At 35.8% G+C, this 20,837-nt stretch overlaps 1 protein-coding gene across 11 annotated transcripts in view; it reads right to left on the bottom strand.

Moving 5' to 3' along the window:
* PLEKHH2 (pleckstrin homology, MyTH4 and FERM domain containing H2) overlaps positions 1–20,837 on the bottom strand; it is a 52,743-nt gene that overhangs the window by 24,199 nt on the left and 7,707 nt on the right. For 8 of the 11 annotated variants that reach the window (XM_069009720.1, XM_069009725.1, XM_069009727.1 and 5 more), the window contains 8 exons: positions 9,594–9,656; positions 8,426–8,575; positions 7,893–7,976; positions 6,302–6,383; positions 4,377–4,559; positions 2,045–3,033; positions 931–1,006; positions 380–474 (listed from right to left, as the gene is read on the bottom strand). In XM_069009720.1, coding sequence (XP_068865821.1) covers positions 380–474; positions 931–1,006; positions 2,045–3,033; positions 4,377–4,559; positions 6,302–6,383; positions 7,893–7,976; positions 8,426–8,575; positions 9,594–9,656 — 1,722 coding nt within the window. Of the gene's footprint in view, positions 1–379; positions 475–930; positions 1,007–2,044; positions 3,034–4,376; positions 4,560–6,301; positions 6,384–7,892; positions 7,977–8,425; positions 8,576–9,593; positions 9,657–20,837 lie in introns of those variants that run through there. The other 3 variants (XM_069009729.1, XM_069009728.1, XM_069009730.1) reach the window with 2 other exon arrangements.

Below are 20,837 nucleotides of genomic sequence, written 5' to 3'. Positions count from 1 at the left end.
TAATTACTGAGTGCTGGCTGTGTGACTAGAAACAGCTCTGGCACTGACACAAAGACATTTCTACACAGACACACACTTTTAATTATGACATTGAACACCATGTGGTTCTGTTAGTAATTAACAAGCCTTTGGAAAAAATCACCAAGGAACCTAAGAAGAATTGACCTAGGCTAGTAGCATTTTTCAAGCAGTATTTTTTTATTCCCCAGCTATTTGATATATCTGTTACTTCTGGGGGTCTGTGATCTCTATACATCAACTTACAACATATTTGGCATGGTAGTATCAAATGTGAAACAGCAAGTTCCTGGATGTGAAGCCTAATGATATTTAAAAATTTTCTTTAAACAGTAGAACAGTAGAACAGTAAAACAGTTACCCCTTTCAAAGTGGTGTAGACAGGAGTGGTCATGTTCTTATATATCAGAGATGTATATAATCCAGATACGGAGCATGAAGTTAGTGAAACAGCACCTAAAAAAGCAACATATTTTATAAATTACCTTCCTAATTCACCCCTCAATTAACAAATTCAAATTTAATATTTTTTTGTGTTGTATAACTGCTATAAAAAGCAAACTAACTCCTGAACAGTTTTGGATGTGAGATTTATAGCTTTTTGAAATCTACAATGCTTTTAAAAAGCATAAATAAAATTGCAGTCATTAACTTGCTAACCCTTTTAAAATGGGTACCTGGTATAGAATCTTCAAAGTAGTGAATTGCAAAGTAAACTGGAGTGAACAAATACAAATTCAGCAGAAAGTCAAGATGTAAGGTATCAGAAGACAATGGAAAGATAACCAGTGATCTAGGATTTAAATAGCTGATAACTAAATGTTTATAAAAATATTTTCAAGGTCCTTGCTCACAAATCACCATAGGAAGAGAACTTTAATTGATGGAACAATGAACAACTAAACCACTTACTTTTATTGAGAGATTCCACGGTGAAAGCTTCAGACATCCTTAAACCAGATTTGGCTACAGCATAAATTCTGCTTTCCTATACAAGCAGAATGGATTTGATGGTAGATAATTAAAACACAACAATTACTTTTGTTCTGTTTAGCTTCCTAGTCTTTGTGTTAGTGCAACTATGTGATAAAATGGTTCATAAAATGACATTATCAATAGCAGCTGAAAAATGCATCCTTCTTTTCTATGCCATATACATCATAGCTATAGTCTTTTTCAACATTTTTCATACAATGCTTGCCCTGTAAGTAACTTATTCTTAAAAATACTACTATCAGGTGCCAAAAAAGCTATAGCAAGAATGTTTTTTAATGGAAGATTGTGTGTAAAGAACGGAGAAATGCCATTGGAAGACAACTTTTCAACCATTTTGTGTTAAAAGGCTACAATAAGAAAATATATAATGCAGAAAGTTCACTAAAATACATACACAGAGAAGCTGTTACATCAATGTATTATTCATCTCTGAAAAATAATAAATAAATAGATAGAGATTTAATAAATTAATTAAGAAATCTCTGATACAGAAACCACAGAATCAGTGAGTCTTGCCACAGTTAATTTTGGATTTTGTGTAAGACATATTAATATCTATTTTAACATCCTGACTGATAGCTTTAAAATTTTACTTGGAAATGCGATCAATTACTTCTGTAATTTGTAGTTGTCTGCTGTTGACTTAATTGTCTAGATTGTGAGTGCTACAGTGCTTGCAGCAAGGGCGTTGACACCAGCATTCTTGGGCTGTGTTAGTGTTCAGCTAAATAAATAAATGCAGTCACAAGCACTACATCCTTGGATACACTCAAAAGTATATACATAACTTAGATGAGACATGAAAAAAAGCTGGGTTTATCTATAAAACAGAGACCATGTTTTTCAATGGCAGGAATACTGTGCTTAAAATAAAACTTGGTTCTGAGTTTGTAGTCTTAGTTACAATTAAGCTAATGCCCTGTCTTGTCATTAAACAGAGAACAATTAAAATAGAGGCAACAAAAATCATAGAAGAGAGTGATGAAAAGAAAGTTTTGCCAGGAGGAAAAATATCGATTACCACACTTACCCAGGAAGGAAATCGATGTAATGGAGGCGTTGGAGGTTTGTTGCTAGCACCCTTTTTTGTCATATCACAGAGTTCCTGGGCTTCAGCATTTTGTGCTTCAGTGCAGTCATAGGTAAACGCTCCTTCATCACAGCCAATCTCCATTTTCTCTAAAATACCAGTCTCTTCTCCATCCACCAGATCTATGTCTGTTTCCTGAGGTCTCCATGGACGGATCATGCTTATGGCATTTCTGTTCCTACCAAACATTCTGTCAGAACTCAGCTGGGGCTGGCTTAGGTGTTTCTTTGCTAATGCCGAATTTAGACTTAAGACATTAGGAGTCCGTAACCTTGGATGTGGCAAATTTGAGGGAAAATCTGATGGAGTTGTGCATTGAGAACCTGCAGAAGTTGCTAGAATTGGATGTTTGGGTGTCAGAGCAGGGGTTAAAATGGGACTTGGGGTATTTGCCTCACTGGATGAGGATGAATAATCTAGCCTCTGTGACTGAAATTTCTTATTCAGTTCATCCGAAGAACTATCTTGGTCTTTCTTTTTCCTTATGAAGTCAGAGTGGCACTTTCCACCTGGATTGCTCAGTCCTTTTCTTTGGGACCCTTGCTGCCATGAGTATAGCTTCTTTTGCTGAGTCCTCTTAACATCAAAACTCTCTTCTTCAAATAGAGAACTACTGTCATCAGATGCTGTCAGATACATTTCACTTCCCACTCTACTGTACCTTGCATTCTCTTCAGATGTGTGGCTTGAAAGAGTCGATGCACACCTGGATTTCAGTCGTTTATTGTCTCCTCCATCCTCATCTGAGCTCCAGTCACTCCCAGTAGTGCATGAGTTCTTTGACATGTCACTGTCTATGTCTTTGGATGAGTAGCTTATTCTCACATTTTTGTTCTGCTCTGAACCAGAGGAACTTTGTTGCAATGACTTCTGACCTTTATTTGTCTCGTGTACAGGACCAGCAAAGGTAGTTTCCAGGATATCCTTCTCTAGAGGAGAAATATAATGAACATGAGAAAATTACTTTAGCAAACTTGACTGATAAATGGTTTTGTCATCATGCCTGTAAATAGTAAGTAGGTAATAATTTCAAATGAGTGAGTTTTTTAATATTGTAAGTAATAAACATTAAGAAAAAGATTATACATTTTTTTATGTGACTGAATGCAAATTATGTTTGCCAAAAAACTGTAATAAACATTACTCAAAGTTCTAGCTGATCTAAAAATGGCAATAAATATAAAGATAAGCAGACTGGGGCCATATTTTAAAGTAAGCCATGTATGTGTGAAAACAAACAAAACTAACAAAAAGCCAAATACTTAAGAGGGCATACAAATTTAGTTGCTTTATGAAATCTAAGGAAAATTAAAGTTTAATAAAAGCTTGTCAGAAAGGATTTTCATTAACAAATCAACTATTCTGAGCATTTCTACAGTGTTTATGCACAGAAATTTATTCTGGAAGCTATTATTGTATTCCCAATGGTGAATGCTTAAGATGTACAAGAGAGACTAATGGAAAGTACTTCAGGAAAGACGTTGTGTTAAAAATAGCTTTGTTTCTGCTCTTCACTTTTACCTGGTTTTGCAAGAGAGAGCTATAGCTTGCAACATGTTAGTGAGGCCTGCATGCTTCCAAATTAAATCAGATGCAAGAACTAGGGGTTTTCTACACAGACACTTGGAAAAGTCTATGTTAAATAGCTGTATGAAGTTAAAGTGGATTGAATATGACAAAGATTTTAATTTCACCCACATTAAAGTAATGAAGTCCCCAAAATTATCTGTTTTGATCTAGGCAAGCCGAAGGTTCTAGTTCTTATCATTCCCCTTGAAAAGATCACTCTCACTTCAATTCCCTCATCTATAAATATGGAACTAATAATACATAGCCACTTGCATAATGAACTTGCTGTAATATAAATACACAAAATATTCATAGGATCTCTTTCAAGTTCTGATTTTCAAAAGACCTCAGCTAACCTTTGGGTACCGTGATTAACTGTGGAGAAAATACCGAGGTCATGAGGGATTTGAGTACAAGGGATTCAAACGAAGGACCAGAGCAACAACAAACGTCACAACCATATCTTTCCTTCACAGCCAAAGCACCCAGGAGCCTCTGCATGCTGTCAAATAATGTATTAGTGGTATTATAGAGACTGTAGCACTCAACAGGATTTCTTCCTAGTAATAGAAGAGTAGCAGAGAAGAGGGAGACAGTACTGGTATGTACTTTGAAAACAGCTGGTTTGGATGCACTGACAGAGTTGTTGATTTTAGTTTTCTGCTTGTGTCAGAATAAAACAGCAGTATTGGTGACAAGGTACCTGGCATATTTTTGCCTTCAGAGTAGTCTGACTCTTTAGATGAAGCCTTGCTTATTTCTTCAAGCTTAGGAGATGGTTGTGGACTTCTTGCTCTATTTGAAAAGCATCCAAAAGTCAAACTGCTTAGTCGCTGACACTCTCCAGGCTTTTGTGTTGAAGTAACAGATTTCTTGCCAGTAGCTCCTGAAGAATAGTAATTCAGAAATCTTGTGTTAGTGAGATACAAGCTATGCTACTCTTCTCTTTACTCTGCCATGAAAAGTTGTTTTTTTAAATGTAATTAAAATTTGGAAAAAAAAGATAATTAAAAATTTATTATAGGGATAAAAACCTACCTGATACCTCCCCATATCAAGAGAAACCCAGAGCAACATTTCTAGTTCTTAAAATTTGACTTTTTTTTAACAATAGAAGGAAAAAATCTTGTAACAATTTCACAGTAGTAAGATATAAAACATGTTCTTAATGAAAACCCAGTAAAAATGCCTGATTTTATTCTGCTATGACTGCAATTAAACCTATGGGCTGTTCTAGGATATGTAATTTGGGAAAGACTATAGAACAATAGTATTAAAATATGTGAAGGCCTTCCCTTCAGATAAAAATATTAAGAGAATCTGGAACAGGTGCTTCAGCAAATACAGAAGAGTAAGTTACCAGGTTTAGAAGGTCTATATGGAGGAGGAGTTCAAGAGAAAGTGAAAGCAGAAATTAATGAACTGCCTGGAACATGAAATCTGTCCATCCCTGTTCATAAAAATCCCTATGCTAGATCCGGGAATAAAAGGCCCTTACCCATACCTGTAAAACTGCTTATAATAGTACCAAGTGTTCATAATCTATAGCCTGTCACCAGCATGGACACTGCAAATAGTAATAAATTTCTTAATATTTTTGGGCTTATAAGAAACTGTGTATTGGAAACTACATGGTCTCAAAAAGCCTTTAAATAGATCTCTCAGAAGAGAATGACTAGAAGTGTATGGAATTGCTACTTATCAAAAGATAGCAAAGAAGCAAAACAATCCAGTTTCTTCATTAACAGAAAGGTGCATCTTAGTTTAAAAACTTCATATTGCATATGAATTTTTAAATGTTTGTATTTTCATATATTAAGCATACTATGTGTGTACACACACACACTTCTCTATGCACATTTCTGAATACCTGTGTATTTACATGTATATGTGAGATATATTATCAAGAAATGAAGGCTAGGTAGCAAATTAACACAATTTTCAGGTGATAGTGAATTGTCAGATCAACCAAGCATGGAGAGTACGATGGGAACCTTCAGACAGACTTAAGAAAGTTTGTGAACAGGCAACATGGTGGTGAATAAAATTCAACTTTGATTAATGTGAAATTATGCTTCTTGGAGGGGATAGTCCTCTTTTCTTTATTTACACTTTATGATTTTTAAATTTACTATATCCATTTGGAGAGTGATACTCTGGTGATACTGGGTCTGAATTAAGATTTTGGATCACTGTAGTCAAAGGCAGTAACTAAAAAGATCTGATTGGAGTTCTGACTCCCAGCTGACCATTTGCTAGAAAAAGCAAACGCAGACTGACATTCATGTATTTCTTAACAGTGCTGGGACCACCTATGCTATACAGAAGTGAAAGCAAAGATCTGTCATAAATCCAGTAAAATCTTTTTACTTGCAGAACCTCTTAAGTAACAGCGATGCCCGTTCACCCCACAAAAACCAGTTGTGCCTTGTCTGCATGTCTTTTCAGTAAAAAACCAAGTGATTCCTTCCTAACACCTTCGTGTACAGTCACTCTGATGTCAGTTCATACTCTCTGAAATCTTTTTGATTTCACAGAATATCTTCATTCATGTAGATGCACACATTAATAGGGAATAGAAAGAAATATACCATTAGAGAGAAGTTTTCAGAAGATTTGTACATTTACCTTGCAGTTTAGATTGTACTGTTTTCATCTCTTTCGTTTGCTTTTGGTTGATCAAGCGAAGGTTCTGATTTTCCACCTCTAACTAAAAGCATATAAATGTAATCTCATCCATTGGTGAAACAAATCTTGAAGTCATTACATAAATGTGAAATGTGAATTTCTGCTTATCTAAGGATAGAGCTACTTCAAATAGTAAGCTCCTCTCTGCTACTTCTCTGAATACCAGTCTAGGCATAGGCACCTCTTTATTCTGAGCTACTAAATTCCCCGCAATGATTATTTGCTCAATTCTGCCAAAATCATTCCCCCAACCAAGCAAACCTATGACTGCTTTAAAAACCCTTAATAAATAAAGAGAAAAATAGAACTGCACTGGCATTTTTAATAAAAGCAGAGGGCTAGAATTACAAACTTCTGTGCCACCTTGCAAAACCAAGAGCAAGCAGAGGAACCAGAGGGAATGGTGGTTCTAATGCCTCCTTGCCATCCCACAGCAAAAGTTAAAACAAAAACAGGTGCCAGCAAACTTTATACAAAGCAAAAGTCTTTCTACAGGAAATAAAAAACCAGCAATCCATTGCTGTAGCCCACCACCGGGAGGTAAAAGATGCTGGTCCAAACTCCTGCTCCAGATTAGGCAAACAGATATGAATCTGGATATCCCTTGTCACACAGAAGGGAGCCAGCAATTCTACTTCCCACTGAGTGACACTTAGTCACATCTGTGAAACTAGCTTGAGATTTTCCATAAAGAGTAAGTAAATAGTTTGAGTCATACTTGATTTTGTCCAAAGTTTTTCATGGTAATTTTAGCTAAATTTAATGGCATTTTTATTAAATTATTTCAAAATAATTTACATTAGCCCTCACAGACTAAAAATAAATATTTTATGTAAGTACCTTCTAGTTTCTTACTTCAAAAACAATAATTTAATTGTTTTTCAACTCGAGTAAAACTTTCAGTTAACTACAAGAGAGTAAGATTTTAACTTTTACAGGCAACTTTAAATTCTACGCCCAGGGAGGAGAAAGCACAGCTGCACCCCAAAGCTGGCAGCCTTAGGCAGGGCAAAGACATGGTTATCTTACCAGAGCAGGGGAAAAAAGGGAGACAACTGGTCTCCTGAAACTAGAGCTGGTGTCCCTGAAACTATTCATGACTAAGAGTAGTGTGGGCATTGTGAAATAAAAAATGATCAAGGCCTTTTTTCTGCCAGGCCCCAGCAGGCTTGGTCGGCTTTCTGGGGATTATTCACACTTTAGGCATCTGCTTGAATAAGCTCAGTTTGCCAGCTCTCTCAAGAAGGGGAGAAGCTGACCTTCCAGAGAGCAGTTCTGGGCCCTTTCTCCAGAAAGAGGACCCAGATCATACTGGCTGACCAAACCCGACATCAGAATTTAAGTGACACGGACATTCTGCTCTCTGTGCCCTTTTCTCGATTTTCCTCTTTCCAGCAAGTAACTATAAAATCAATGAAACTGGAAAGCATTTTTTTCACTATGGCACGCAGGCTTTTAACAGCCAAAAGGTCTAAGGGATATCCAGTCACACCATTGTATTTTCTGTGTAAGTATTGTGCAAGAGTTATACCTCATGAAGCTTGACTGTCACCCATTCTTTTATTTTAGCTGCTTTTTCTTCTATGATTTTTGCTTCTTGCAGTCTTATTTGCTTCTGGAAAAAATTGACATAAGCATATTTGTCACTGAGTAATATAATCTACCTGAATAGTATCTTCAGACACAATTCCTAAGATTGCTTGAAGTAATTCAGGCTCCTGGGCAATACATAGTGATTTTTAAAAAATGAGGAATAGGGCCTTCACAGAGGCTGCTATTCCTCTTTCCTCTAGGAAAAATGACAGCTCTTCAGGGGAGACAGTGAAGAGGAGTATCATCTTTCCCCTCTTAAAAGTCAGATGTTCTTTCAATGGAAGCCAGAGTGTAATTTGGAAAGGAATAAACATTATTCAAATTATGTACTTCCAATGGGAACCTCTTTAATCAAACAACAGAAATAATGCTAAACTTTTCTGGTCCTCTATTGATCTAAATTTTGATTTTCCCTTTGTATAATTAAGAAGGGAATTGATGTTTCTCTTCTGTAACACCATAATTTCTAACCTGTTCTTCAAGTTGTTGCTCCAATTTTTGTATTATATCATTTTTATCTTGTATCAGGATCTCCAGATCTTGACATCTCTTATACAACCTGGTTTCTGATTCACTTGTCTGAACATTTGCTGCTTTTAATTTCTCTTCCATGATCTGCACCTATTTGGAAAGTCAAATATAAAAGTTTAAGAAACATAATACTCCAAGTCAAAAGTAGTAATTTAATCACAAAATAGACTGTTCCACACTTAAGATTCAAGATAACCCTGCACAGTTTTGAAGCCTATTTAAGAAGAAACCCCACAGCTCATGATGTCTCCCTAGCACTTAATACCAACAGGCAAAACACTGAAAGATCTTACACAGATTTTGTTAGTATCTGTGAGAGGCTTCTAGTTTTGTAACACACAAGCTTTTAGAAACACCAGCATAGGAAGAATGCAATTTATCTACAAGGAGCTGTAAACAATGTTTTAATAAATAAACAATTGCATACTGTAAAAAAGCCCAGCAAATTATCAGTAGCATTCTAAAAAACTGCTTAAAAGCACTTGGCTTGTAGTCAGGAATGTTTTCTAACTCCAAATTAGTAAGTGAACATTTTTAGTCTTATAATTTTCAGTTTCTATCTGTCTCGCAGTAAGATATGAGGAACGCTTCAGGAATAGCAGAGGTATGTTCATAAAATGTCTACAGTAGCAAAATCTGCCATTTGGAATCAAAAGGCAACTTTGGTTAAATATTTAGCCACTATCTCATTCTATAAATGATGTAACTTCTACAAGAGGAACAAACAACCCAGAACAGTTCTATTTCAAGACCGTATTGGGTAGCCTCATTTTATTTTCTTACAGATCTTCTAGAACAGGCCATTGTTTCCTCTCCCTTTTGCTTCCACATGCATCGTGTATCTAAGACTCATGGTGCATCAATGAAGAAACTCATTACATGTATCTATTTTTGATTTGTGATGTTCACTTTGACTTTATTGAACTGAACTGAGTAGTAAACAAAGAAAGGTATCAGAACTCTCAGTTAAGATAAATCAACAGATGTTAAAAGAAACTGTCTTCTCCAATTTTAGAAATACTTAACAATAAAGCAATTTTTTGAATTTCATTTCATTAAAGTACCATACACACACAGCTAGTGGAGATATTTTTCCAAGTGTTTATACCTGCTGAAACGCTCTCTCTGCTTGACGATCAGCATCTATAACTTGTTTCTCAAGCTGCTGCATCTGTAGATGTAACAAAACATACAGTTAAATGGCCATGCCTTCTGCCTCTCATCAGAAAAACGCATTTTCATGGTCTGTTTTGAGAAAGGAAAGGACACGTGGTGGGTGGGAGCATAAAAATAAGAGGATAAACTGTGTCAGACTGGGAAAAGAATTCACTATCATGACTGTATTAAAACACTGTAAAAACTCTTCAACAGAAAAAGTATATACACCTTTTATTCATAGTTAATTCTCTGGCTTCCATATGACACACTGCTTTTTCTCCCCTGCTACCAAGAGTAGAAATTCCTTTGACAATAGTCCTGAAACTTTCCTCATGTCCCTCCAAAAGAGGCAAGAGTAGAGGGTACTTGGCTGCTACTCCTTCTGAAGTTGACAAATTTAGCATTTTGGACAAATATGCCACAAGGACTGTCCCAGACTTCTCCACATGTTGCAGGATGTGGCAGAAGAGACATGGTGGCCTCAGATGCTCCACAGCAGCAGTGGCTGAAGCCAGAGACCAGTTTTCATGGCGACGTGCAGGTCACTTCTGAGGGGGGCAGATTTCTTACTTTATATTGAAGCTTAATGAATCATAGGCTCAATCTTTGCCCAGGGCCTTGGAAAAACCCTGCATTTTACAGGATTTATTTTGAAGGCTTTCCCAACAATACAGAACAGAAGGGGCCAGAAAGAGATACTTTGTTTACACTTTGTTACATTTTGTTAAGAGCCTCGTAGTCCGATTTTGCTGAGTTTTTTTAAGAAGTAAACCCTGGTTTGAAGGAACACTTGGAAGTTCATAAGGTATTCCATGACTTAAGGACTTAGTGGTTCTTAGGAAATATCTAGATAGGACCTCAGTTCACCTGAAGAGAATGAAACATCAAATAATTAATATTGCCATACTCAGTATTCAGCTTGAAAATTGTTCTTAGAAAAGCATATGATACAAATAATGCAAATGAAACCCATTTATTCCTTCTCCAGTTTACTGCATGGTTTGAAAATAACCAGTTTCATCCTGTCCTGTTTGTACTCAATTTATGGTATGTTTCAGTTTCTTTTTCACTCTCCATCTCTTTTTTTCTCTTCCCAATTATGCTGCCAATCACATGAAACTTTCAGCACCATATCCATACAAGGACAGAGTCATCATTTTCTATCAATCAATAACTGAAAATGGAGACTATGAGACTTATGTTTCACTAACATAAAACAAAACAAAAAAAGCTGTAACTCATCTTCTAGTCCTTTCTCATACAATACAAAACCCCAAAGTCTACATCATAATAATACCACAACACACCACTGATACAAGAGCAACAAACATTTCACAATCCACATGGTTATGGTCAGGTCCCCAGTGAGTTGTTTTGCAAGAACACTTCTAAGGATTTGATCTTCCCAGTCATTCATTTGCCAGATAGACAGGGAGATAAGCCTTCTTTGTTCCTCTCTGGTCACATGAATTTAATTTCATATTTAAATGACCTCATATTAAGATTTTAACTTCGAGTTTAACTTTTAGAATTTTGACTTCTAAGGTTACTTTCCATCTGTCTTTTTGGTTTTACATTCAAACAGAAGTTTGGTTTGCAAGACTCACTTTAAAATAGTTTTTCAGACATTTATTTTTTAGTGAGTTGGGATTTGGAAATTGAGGTTATTTCTGAATATATGGTCAGCTAACATTCAGCTGTAGTAAAAGCACTGTGCTGAACATAATGGGAGTGCAGGTACTAATAATGAACTAATACTCTGTAATGTTCTGTCTCTTAATTTTATGACAGAAAACTATTAATATTATGACAGAAATTATAATATTATGACAGAAAACTTTAGGTATTTTTATTGTGAAATTTACTGATAAGTAGCAAGTTGTTCATCCACTTTCAACAGGCAATTTGCAAATGCGTGGCAGCAACTGGCAATTTATTTATGTCCCATAAGTTCAGGTAATTTCATCTGTAAGGTAGTATCAGAAACCTGACAGATTTAGTAAATGGAATTAAAGCCTGAAAATGTTGCTTGCCAAGTTCACCCAGCTGCCACTGCAGCTCAATCACCTCCAACCTGGCTTAAACCTGAAAGCAGCTGGTCTCTGCAGCAGCATCTCATGATCACTGAGCCACTGTACGAGCATTAGGCAGTAGAGCTGCTCTTCTACACAACAGTTTGAGTCCTGGATAATCCAGTGCACTAAAGGCCCACGTTCCTTTCACAGCTGTGCACTGACCCTGCACAGTGCACCTCTTTCTGGGAATACACACTGTTGCCCAGGACCAGGAATGTAGTAATATGTTCATGTAGACTATTGGGACAAAGAATATGATTTGAATAAAGCTGTTGCTAAGATTAACATAAAGCCAGGAGCCAAAGAAGCTGAGAGAATAACTACCAAGCAAAAGATCATTCAGAGATTATAAAGGGAAGGACAAAGTTTAGTTTTGCCTCTTCAATAGTTAACTACTTCAAGGTGTGCTAAGAAGCTTTGTGTGGTCTCACAATATGGATATGTCAATCAGCTTCCTGGCAACAACTAAATGTGAGATTTTATTTGCAAAATTTCTAAAGGGTCTTCAGTTTCTTTTAGGAGACTCCTGTTTAAAAAAAGCAATCTATATTATTCAGCAAGGATGAAATATCATGGTTACCAAACATGAGCACTTCTATTAAAATAAATTTGCCAGCGTTCCAATAATTTGATGCTATATAATAATTACTAAGTGAGTCCTGATTTTTCCTTTATTTAGAGTTTATATAGGTTTGTTTTGCAGGGTCTCCTGTAACAATAATGGAACTTAAAACAATGTTTTTGCCATTTGCATAAATAATCTCTAAACAATCCACCAAATGGTTTTGCCTGAAAAATTAGATTTACATCTATACTTTGACTGCTTTGCTTGTGAACTTAAACAGAAGAAACGCCTTAGAATACTCTGAGGGCTATCAAACTTGTTGGGCAAAAGATTGGAACTATTTCTAAGGGAAGAATTTCTCTTCACAAACAAAACCTAACCTTAAACCTTCTTCTTAAGTAGTGAAAAGTTTCTCAACAATGATCACAGCATTATTGAGAGAAGGTGGAAATATGGGACTGGTTGAATGGTTTAATCAAGTCATGCTTTGAACTCATCAAGAATAAAATGCAGTGCTAAATTTTTTTTACCCAGTGACTGTGAAGGCCATTTCAGACCATGGATTGATAGCTTAAGATCCTCAAATAAAAATTTTTTAAAAATCCTTAACCTGAGGATGGATGTGGCAAGGTAATGTCAGCCATATCCATGCTTAGGGGCAAACATCAGATGCAGAAGAACTCTACCTATGGCAGCATCCTGAATATTGATGACCAACTCTGACTTTATAAAGAACATGATCTGAAAAAAAGGAAAGGCTGTTGAACCAGACCTCTGTCCCACCAACTTTTCTGTATACACCTCAACAAATTGCCAGCATCACTGGATCAACATGGGATGTATCTGCTGTTAGGTGAGACGTTGCTCGAATGAACTACAGTCCACAAAGGATCAACTGACATAGAGTTGGCTTCCCAGGAGAAACATGGAGAGCCATCATGTTTTGATAACATTTGGCATGTGAAACATATTTAAGCTTAATTTTCTATCATGTCCTAAATGAGGTAACTTGAAATAATGCCCCAGTTCAACAAATCTCTTGTAAGGAATATTGTCATCCACATTGGATTGGTGCAGATACAGTATGAATTCAGAGATGTCTGATCATAATCTATCCTGGGTTTGATTTTACAGTCGTAAATATAAATATTTTAGGTCCATGAACAAAAAATACATACAGATTGACTGAAAAACACAGGTACAGAAGAACAGATGCTACTTTAACCTGCACTTTCTCCTTCTGTCTTTAAGTGAAAAATCCTCTTACAATTGCCAGAAAACGGATCAGTGCATGCTGCATCAATTACTGAATTATAGAAAACCGTTTCTATTGTTAGAAACAGATTTGGTTTTAAACCTACTACGGAAATTACCACTCTACATCTGAGACTCATCAAATTGAGCTATTTTTGTTCAAACAAGGAACAGAGAAATGCCACATGTGAATAAATAGTGAATGCTTTGAAGAAACATGGCAGCAATAAAAACAGAGGTGTACTGCCTTGGAGGTCTGGACATTGAAGTACAACACACAGTCACTGGGAATTCTATACAATACAAAGGCAAATCATAAAGTGATTCCTTTTCAAAGGTCACCTGGAAGTTTCTTGGCTGCATTCAGAAATGTTGAACATACATATTTTTGTGCAAGTAAAGAACTTTTCATGTGAGTAAAGCACATATTACATGAAATCACCAAAGGGTATAAACTCAAAAGTCATCACTCACAAATTTAAAAAATATGCCTTTTGTATGCATATAAGTGTATATATTTAGAGAGATCATTATTCCTGTAGTGTGTACCAGAGAGAAATCACAGCACTAAAATAACTTTCCTGTTATTTGAAATAGCTATTTAATAATTTTAAAGGAAACAGTTTATTTTAAAAATGAAAATTGTTGTAATTAGTTCCTTTTGAAATCTGAAAAATGTTTGTTATGTATAGGAAAAAAACCCCTATTTTTTATCCAAGCCAATTTTCAACATAACAATTTATCCCATTCATGTTTGAGATTTGCATTACAATCAGTGCATCATACAGTGTCTCCTAGTTTTTAATATTATAAACAACATGCTTGTATCACACAGACTTTTTGGAAATCTTTTTGAAATAAATATAGGAAAAAAAATACAACCATTAATGAACAAAAAAGAAAAAGCATCACTTCTCTGGATGCCTTTCAAAGCATGTTGATGATAGGTCAAAGTTTTCAAAAAGGAAAAATAAGTTAAAACCTAATGTTTCTGCACAGTTTGTCTGCTGATGAAATGCAGGACTTCCAGTCATTTGAGAATGGTATGTTTAGAGTCTGTTGTTTTCCTTGCATTTCAATTTTTCTAATCTTCATCATCTGAAAAAAAAGCCCTAACCATCTGTGGTTGAAAAATAATATTCCCCATTAAAAAAATAGTAAATCTGTCCATTTTTAGATACGGTGAACTACCAGTCCTCACACCACACAGGACTTACCAAAACCAGAGACATGGGTATGTGGTTGCTTCTATAAATAAAGAAATAGGAGAAGCAATTGAGGGATAAACACACCTACAGCTGTCTTTCTGAGGTGCCAGTATATAAACAGGTGATGAATAAACATTGGCTAGTATTTAGAAGACACTCATTTTTCACATTGAGTAAAAAGGATTTTAGAACTGCCTTCTAATAGAAGCTATGAAGACAAAAGATCTGGTTGGTGGTTTTTTATGGGATACTTGGAAGTTTATAAATGGTTTGAAGAAAATGCCTGCCAGCTATTCCACAGCACTACATCTGACCAAGATTTCCCCTTTTGATTCTCTATTCCTGTATTTAGACCCAAATATTTCAACAAATCTCTGCATTTCCAGAAGAAAAGTTAGTACTGCTTAAAAGCAAGTAATCTGCTTCTTGATGGCTTTGATGACCATCAGTTTTCATGTTTTACAATACACTGTGCCCAATCACATAAAGTCTTGCACCCATTTGTTAGTTAAAAGCAATGGTAAAACTGTTCTAGAAGCATGACTTACTCTTTTCACAGAGGTCTCTCTTCGGGTAGTTTAGCTTAGGAATATACAGGAATATTCCTCCTAGTTCTTTAACTCATCTATTATAAAGCTGACTAGGTATGTTCCATCCATACTTTTTAACATTATTCCTTCTGCCTTGACATTTCTCTTCTATGTGTTATGTATTCTCCATACGGACAGTGCTAAGTCTTTATAAACTACAACAAAATATGACCTGACTAATTAAGCCATATAGACAGAACACCTAAGGAAGAGAGATGTAAAATAAATATACTAACATTTCATAGGAAAAATAAAGAAGATAATTTGCAAAGAAGGAATGAGCACATGCCTTGGGGAAGAAATATTTTGTTCTTTACTGGCCGATTTTTTTTATCCCAAAGGGAGTACAATAATTAGAGAGACTTATCTTTAATAGAACAGCTTTGTATCTAACTTATTAGTAGAAATCCCTTTTGTTATATAATCTAGGAAATGATACTTCAGAGCCACCTGTATTTATAAAATTAAATATGCCTTCCGTGAAAAATGGATATTTTGGCACAATAACTTTTCCCTAGAACAAGATGAAACCTATAAAAATATGACTCAATTTTTCAGTCCTGGAAATAAAGATTTGCTTTCTGAACCTAATCTTTTTGTCACAGATCTCCCCAAAAGAGCTAATGGTAAAGGCTAAGTCTCAATGGGACTCAAATGTTCCTTAGGCTAATTACAGACCAAGTATGTATTGTATATGAAATTTTATTGGTTTTTATTATTTCCTACATGAAAAAAAAAATCTTCAGATAAAGAATTGGTCACCTGGCTTAAATTCAGAAAGGTACAGCCTCGTATTTCCCTCAAATCCCACTTGAATGCTCACCTAGGTTATGACTACTGCAACACAGCTTAGTGCTCACAACCTGGCAGTTTGCAAGCTGCCACCTTCCAGAGCTCTCCCATGGTTTTTCTTCTCCCATTTTCTTCATTTTTAATAACAATTAACAAGTAAAAGGCTACAATTCTTCTCATGAACAAAGCACTGTCAACCATTCCTCTGCAAATTTGCCATCTAAGCAATTCCTTTTTATTTGGTCTTTCTCTGTCACACAAATGTATGAAGCATAAGAACAATTTCATTCTTTGATGTCAAAGTTACATCTCTGTGTGCACACACACAGACACATATCCACTTCTCCTGCTTCTCCTGCAGATGACCAGCAGTTCTACAATCTGCATGTGTAGAATCACAATCCTGTTCACTTCTAACTACAGCAACTTCTGGCACTGCTCTCCTAGGTAGGCAAGAGGCACTTCTCAATTGCAAGCCTCTCTTTCTTCTCCTTTTTAGCAATTCAGCTCATTCATACAAACTGTGCTTAGTACAAAAGCCTTTCCTTGAAACAAAATGAAACCTCCAAAAATTATCAATCTATTTGCTCAGTTTCCAAAATGAAAAACCAGGCTCAAAATTTCTATTGCTCTCCTTGATGAGACCGTTTTACTGCTGAGTTATTTTACTTCTTTCAAGTTCTTTTCAATACTTAAACATGCTTTTAAGAATTATTTAGCTCAAAAGGTTTTCTAGTGGTCATTAAATGAGTGAAAAGTACATATGAAAAAACAATGTTTCACATCTCAGTTGAGTTCATTGTAGTAAAATTAATCATTTCTTTGGGAAACTATGTAACTTAAAGATATAAAACAGAGAAGCCCATAGAGTGAACCCTTCCAGAAATGGTAGTCTAGGACAGCTGCCAGCGAACATACAGATTTTAAAAAGTTAAATTCCACAGTGGGATTCGAGGAGGCAGTGTAGTGAAGAACAATTGAGCAGCATGTAATGCTGGCTCAGTAACCATGCTTTTCCCAATGTCAGTCACAGAACTTTCCTAAGCCTGGTAGAACACTAGGAAATTCCCTCTTGCTGGCAGTCATCTTTTCCAACTCAGATCTTGTCTTGATAGTTAAACTGCAGAGACACAATCAAATGCAAATTAGGTAGATGACCACTCTTAGCACAGATATTCTCATAGCATTCAAAATTTTGAAAGGAGTGAAGATATTTTTCAGCGAGAGAGAAGGTACCAAAGCACTTTGGCAGGCAAGGAAAAAGAAGTCTCACATGGTGCTTAACATGAAAAAGACAAACATCTATCAAGAACTGGTTGTTCATCTGCTTTGTTTTGTACTGATCACTGTACTGCAATTGTGGAAATTCTGCTGCCTCTGTCTCCCTGAACTGTGGCTTCTTATTAGAGCCACAACATGAGCATCCACCTGAAACAGGACGTGCCACTGCCTGAGAGGTGATGGCTTAAGAAACAAAGGTACCACTCACTGCCAACATTTTAAAAAAAGAAAACTGAATTTATTAATGATATTAAAGGGTGCAGGACACTTTGGAAACACATGGCAACAGAGCAAAAGATTCCAGAAATATATGTAGGGCAGCATATTGCACTTTAAAGACAAGACAACAGGTATTTAAAGCGTGGAAGTACTGTCCCAGGCAATGAAAATTAAATGAGCAAAAAGAGTTCTCACCATGAAAAATGGAGAAAAAACATCTTGTAGCTCCTGTAAGTGAAATGCTAAACAAGTATTAGATTGGCTAAGGATCTGCACAGGTGTCTACCCACTATCACAGCTTCCACAACTTCCATCAACTTCCCCATCTCAGGTGAGCTGGAATAGAAGTGAATACCACCAGAGACAAGATATGAATCCTCTGGCCTCACAGCAAAGGCTGTGCTCTTCATGCCATTACCCAGCCAGGCCGCTACAAAAACAGCTAATTTATTGCTTCCTGAGTTCTCTTTTTTTTGTTTTTTCATTTTCAGCCTCCTTAGAAAGAATGTATTTTTAAGATATTCAAAAACAACAAAACAAAAAAAGCCCCACCATTTTAACAAGGCATAGCATAAACTTAATAATAGACAAGGGATAAAAATAAAACTTTAAGAAACGTGTAGATATTAAAAAGGTGTAAACAAACCTACAACTCTATTCATATAAACTTTTATTCTCCTGAACTCTCCTTGGTTTTTCCTGTTTGTACCTTCCTAATTGCAACTGAATTATTTTCCAGGATGAGAAGTTTTTTAAGAGCAATTAAAGACTGAAAAATAACCTTCATCTGAATAATTTTGGTTCAATGGTATTCTGCTCCCCTTTACCCTTCATAGTCCTTTGATTGCAAATGGAAATACTCACTGTGCTTTTTTATGATTTTTATATTGGCAGTCACTGCATAAGTCCAATGTCTTACTGACTTTTCCTCCAAAAACATTAAACATGAAATTGCCAAGCCAGAGATAACAAAATAGATTGCATCTGCTTCATTTTCAAATGTCAAATGATATACCATAAACAGGACTGTGAAATACAGTGGGTATTTATAATACATGGATTTAGCTGTTGGTTTGTAAGACCAGGTCCAAAATGTGTTATGCTTTGGAATATACTGAAAAATAGTATTTGGCCTAAAAGTTGGTTATCATTCAATTTTCATAACCTGAACAAAAAGTATAAATAATATTGCATTTGTGATGTACACACTCGTTGCCAGCTGAGCATGAATAGAGACAATATCCAAGTGGAAGGTTAAAACAATGTACATATGAAAAGAATTCTCTCTCATAATAATTTATTTTTGTTGAAAATCACTTAAAGCATAACACAATGACCCTCAGCACTGCAGGAAACAAACTTGGAGACATTCATAGGAAGGCTGAGTATTACTGGACAGCCCATAATGCAACATTTGGGTCAGTGCCATATTCAGTCCTAATGGGGTCTGACAAAAAAGAGATCCAGTGGAGGCTGCCCAAGTGGGAATTTAACACAGCTATGTAGTTCTCCTACTAAAATGACTTTTTAGTGGTATGAAGAACATCAACTTTTTACCTTACATTGCATGCGTATTCTAGGTGAAAAATGCACTTACTGTGAAAAGAACAAAGGTCACCAACTTTTCCTATGACTTGAAATGCCAGCTGGAAACTAAACTTGCAGTAGAAACATGTAATCTTTTACTCAGCAAAGGGTTTTTTTTGTAAACTCTTCATATACGTAAGACTCAAGCTGCATTAAAATACAGGCTTCTGCTTAAAGCTCAGTTTCACAGCCATCCTAAATTTGGCGTACCAGGATACTTTCTAACATCATTCCTTAAATTCCTGTAAAGACCTCTCCCACTTACAGCAGCAGCTTCTGCTTAAAACTCCAACAAGGTCTCTTTCTTTCCACGTTAGATTTATAAATACAGACTCTTTACTTGGCAAAATGAAAAAATATTAAAAACAAATAAACAACAGGGAATGGATTAAGTTTTCTGAAAACACTGTATATTCCCTTGCTTCTCTCTCTTCTTCTCCTCAAGTTCAGTAAAAAATTTAAGCTCTGGTAGCTGTACTGCTGCAACACATTTACAATGCAAATTCCTCAACTGAGTTTCAAGGATGAGTACTTCCTAAACTTACAGGACACAGTAAATAGTTTGTTTTTCTGAATTAGAACACATCTGTTAGAATAATATACTCAAGACTTTACATGTTAATTGTTCATTTATTTGCAGGGGTGCTATCAAATAAAAGAACTTTGCAAAGGTATTTGATTTCTAGTGTACAAGAAAAGTGCTTCAATTAATCCAGCCTGAATACATTTACGGACTCACACAGGTCATACACAAATATTGGCAATGGATAGATGCAAGACATCCCTTATGTAAATCTGGTTTTAGACAAAGCTATACAACAAGTAAAAAACCCATTGGCAGTTTCTGGTAAGTCATGCACACAGGGTAATAGGATGTAAACTCCTTTCCCTGATACACTGTCTTGAAGAGATACCTCTCCAACAGAGGCAGAGGAGGAAGGCTGGAGAATTACCACCAATCCATTTCTCTTACCTTCCTGTACAGACTCCCTGTTTTTGTCACAGTATCATTCTTACTCGGTTTCCTACAACAATTACATAGTATAATACCCACAGGGTTTTACATCTGTCACACCACAGTGCTGTGATTTTGTTGCTGTTTTGAAGTGGAACACTGTCTGCTGCTACTGTTCAATGTTTTACTACACATTTCATAGCATAGAGATGATTGCAAACAAAACCATAAATAAAGGCCTGTGCTAAACAAAGTAAGAGTGAGAATTATTCTGAGCTTTGCCAATTTGTTTCATTCTATAACAAGTAACAAATCTAGAAATTACCCATAAAGACTGACATGGGCTACATTATTCTTTTGTCATTAGTATCACTACCGGCCAACTGGGTCTTCATTATTCACTTTACTATTTCCTAAATATATTTTTGAATAACAATTCCATGCAGTTCAACTTCAAACTAGTGTGAGTGTATCTTTCCTTTAACCAATACTGAGAACTGACTGTATAATTTCAAAAATTAAAACGTGAAAAAATAACTACTGGGTTATTTGCAAACAGCACCAACTCAGAAATACACACAAAGACTTTAGTGCCCATTTTGAATCTGGTTCCTTTTGAATTGTGCAAGACTGCTTAATTTGCAGATGAATATGATCAAATTTTATTA

The sequence above is a fragment of the Aphelocoma coerulescens genome, chromosome 3 (genome assembly GCF_041296385.1).
Source record: "Aphelocoma coerulescens isolate FSJ_1873_10779 chromosome 3, UR_Acoe_1.0, whole genome shotgun sequence".
Taxonomy (NCBI): domain Eukaryota; kingdom Metazoa; phylum Chordata; class Aves; order Passeriformes; family Corvidae; genus Aphelocoma; species Aphelocoma coerulescens.
The sequence above is the reverse complement of the archived record's forward strand: the minus strand, read 5'-3'. Positions and strand labels throughout refer to the sequence as shown.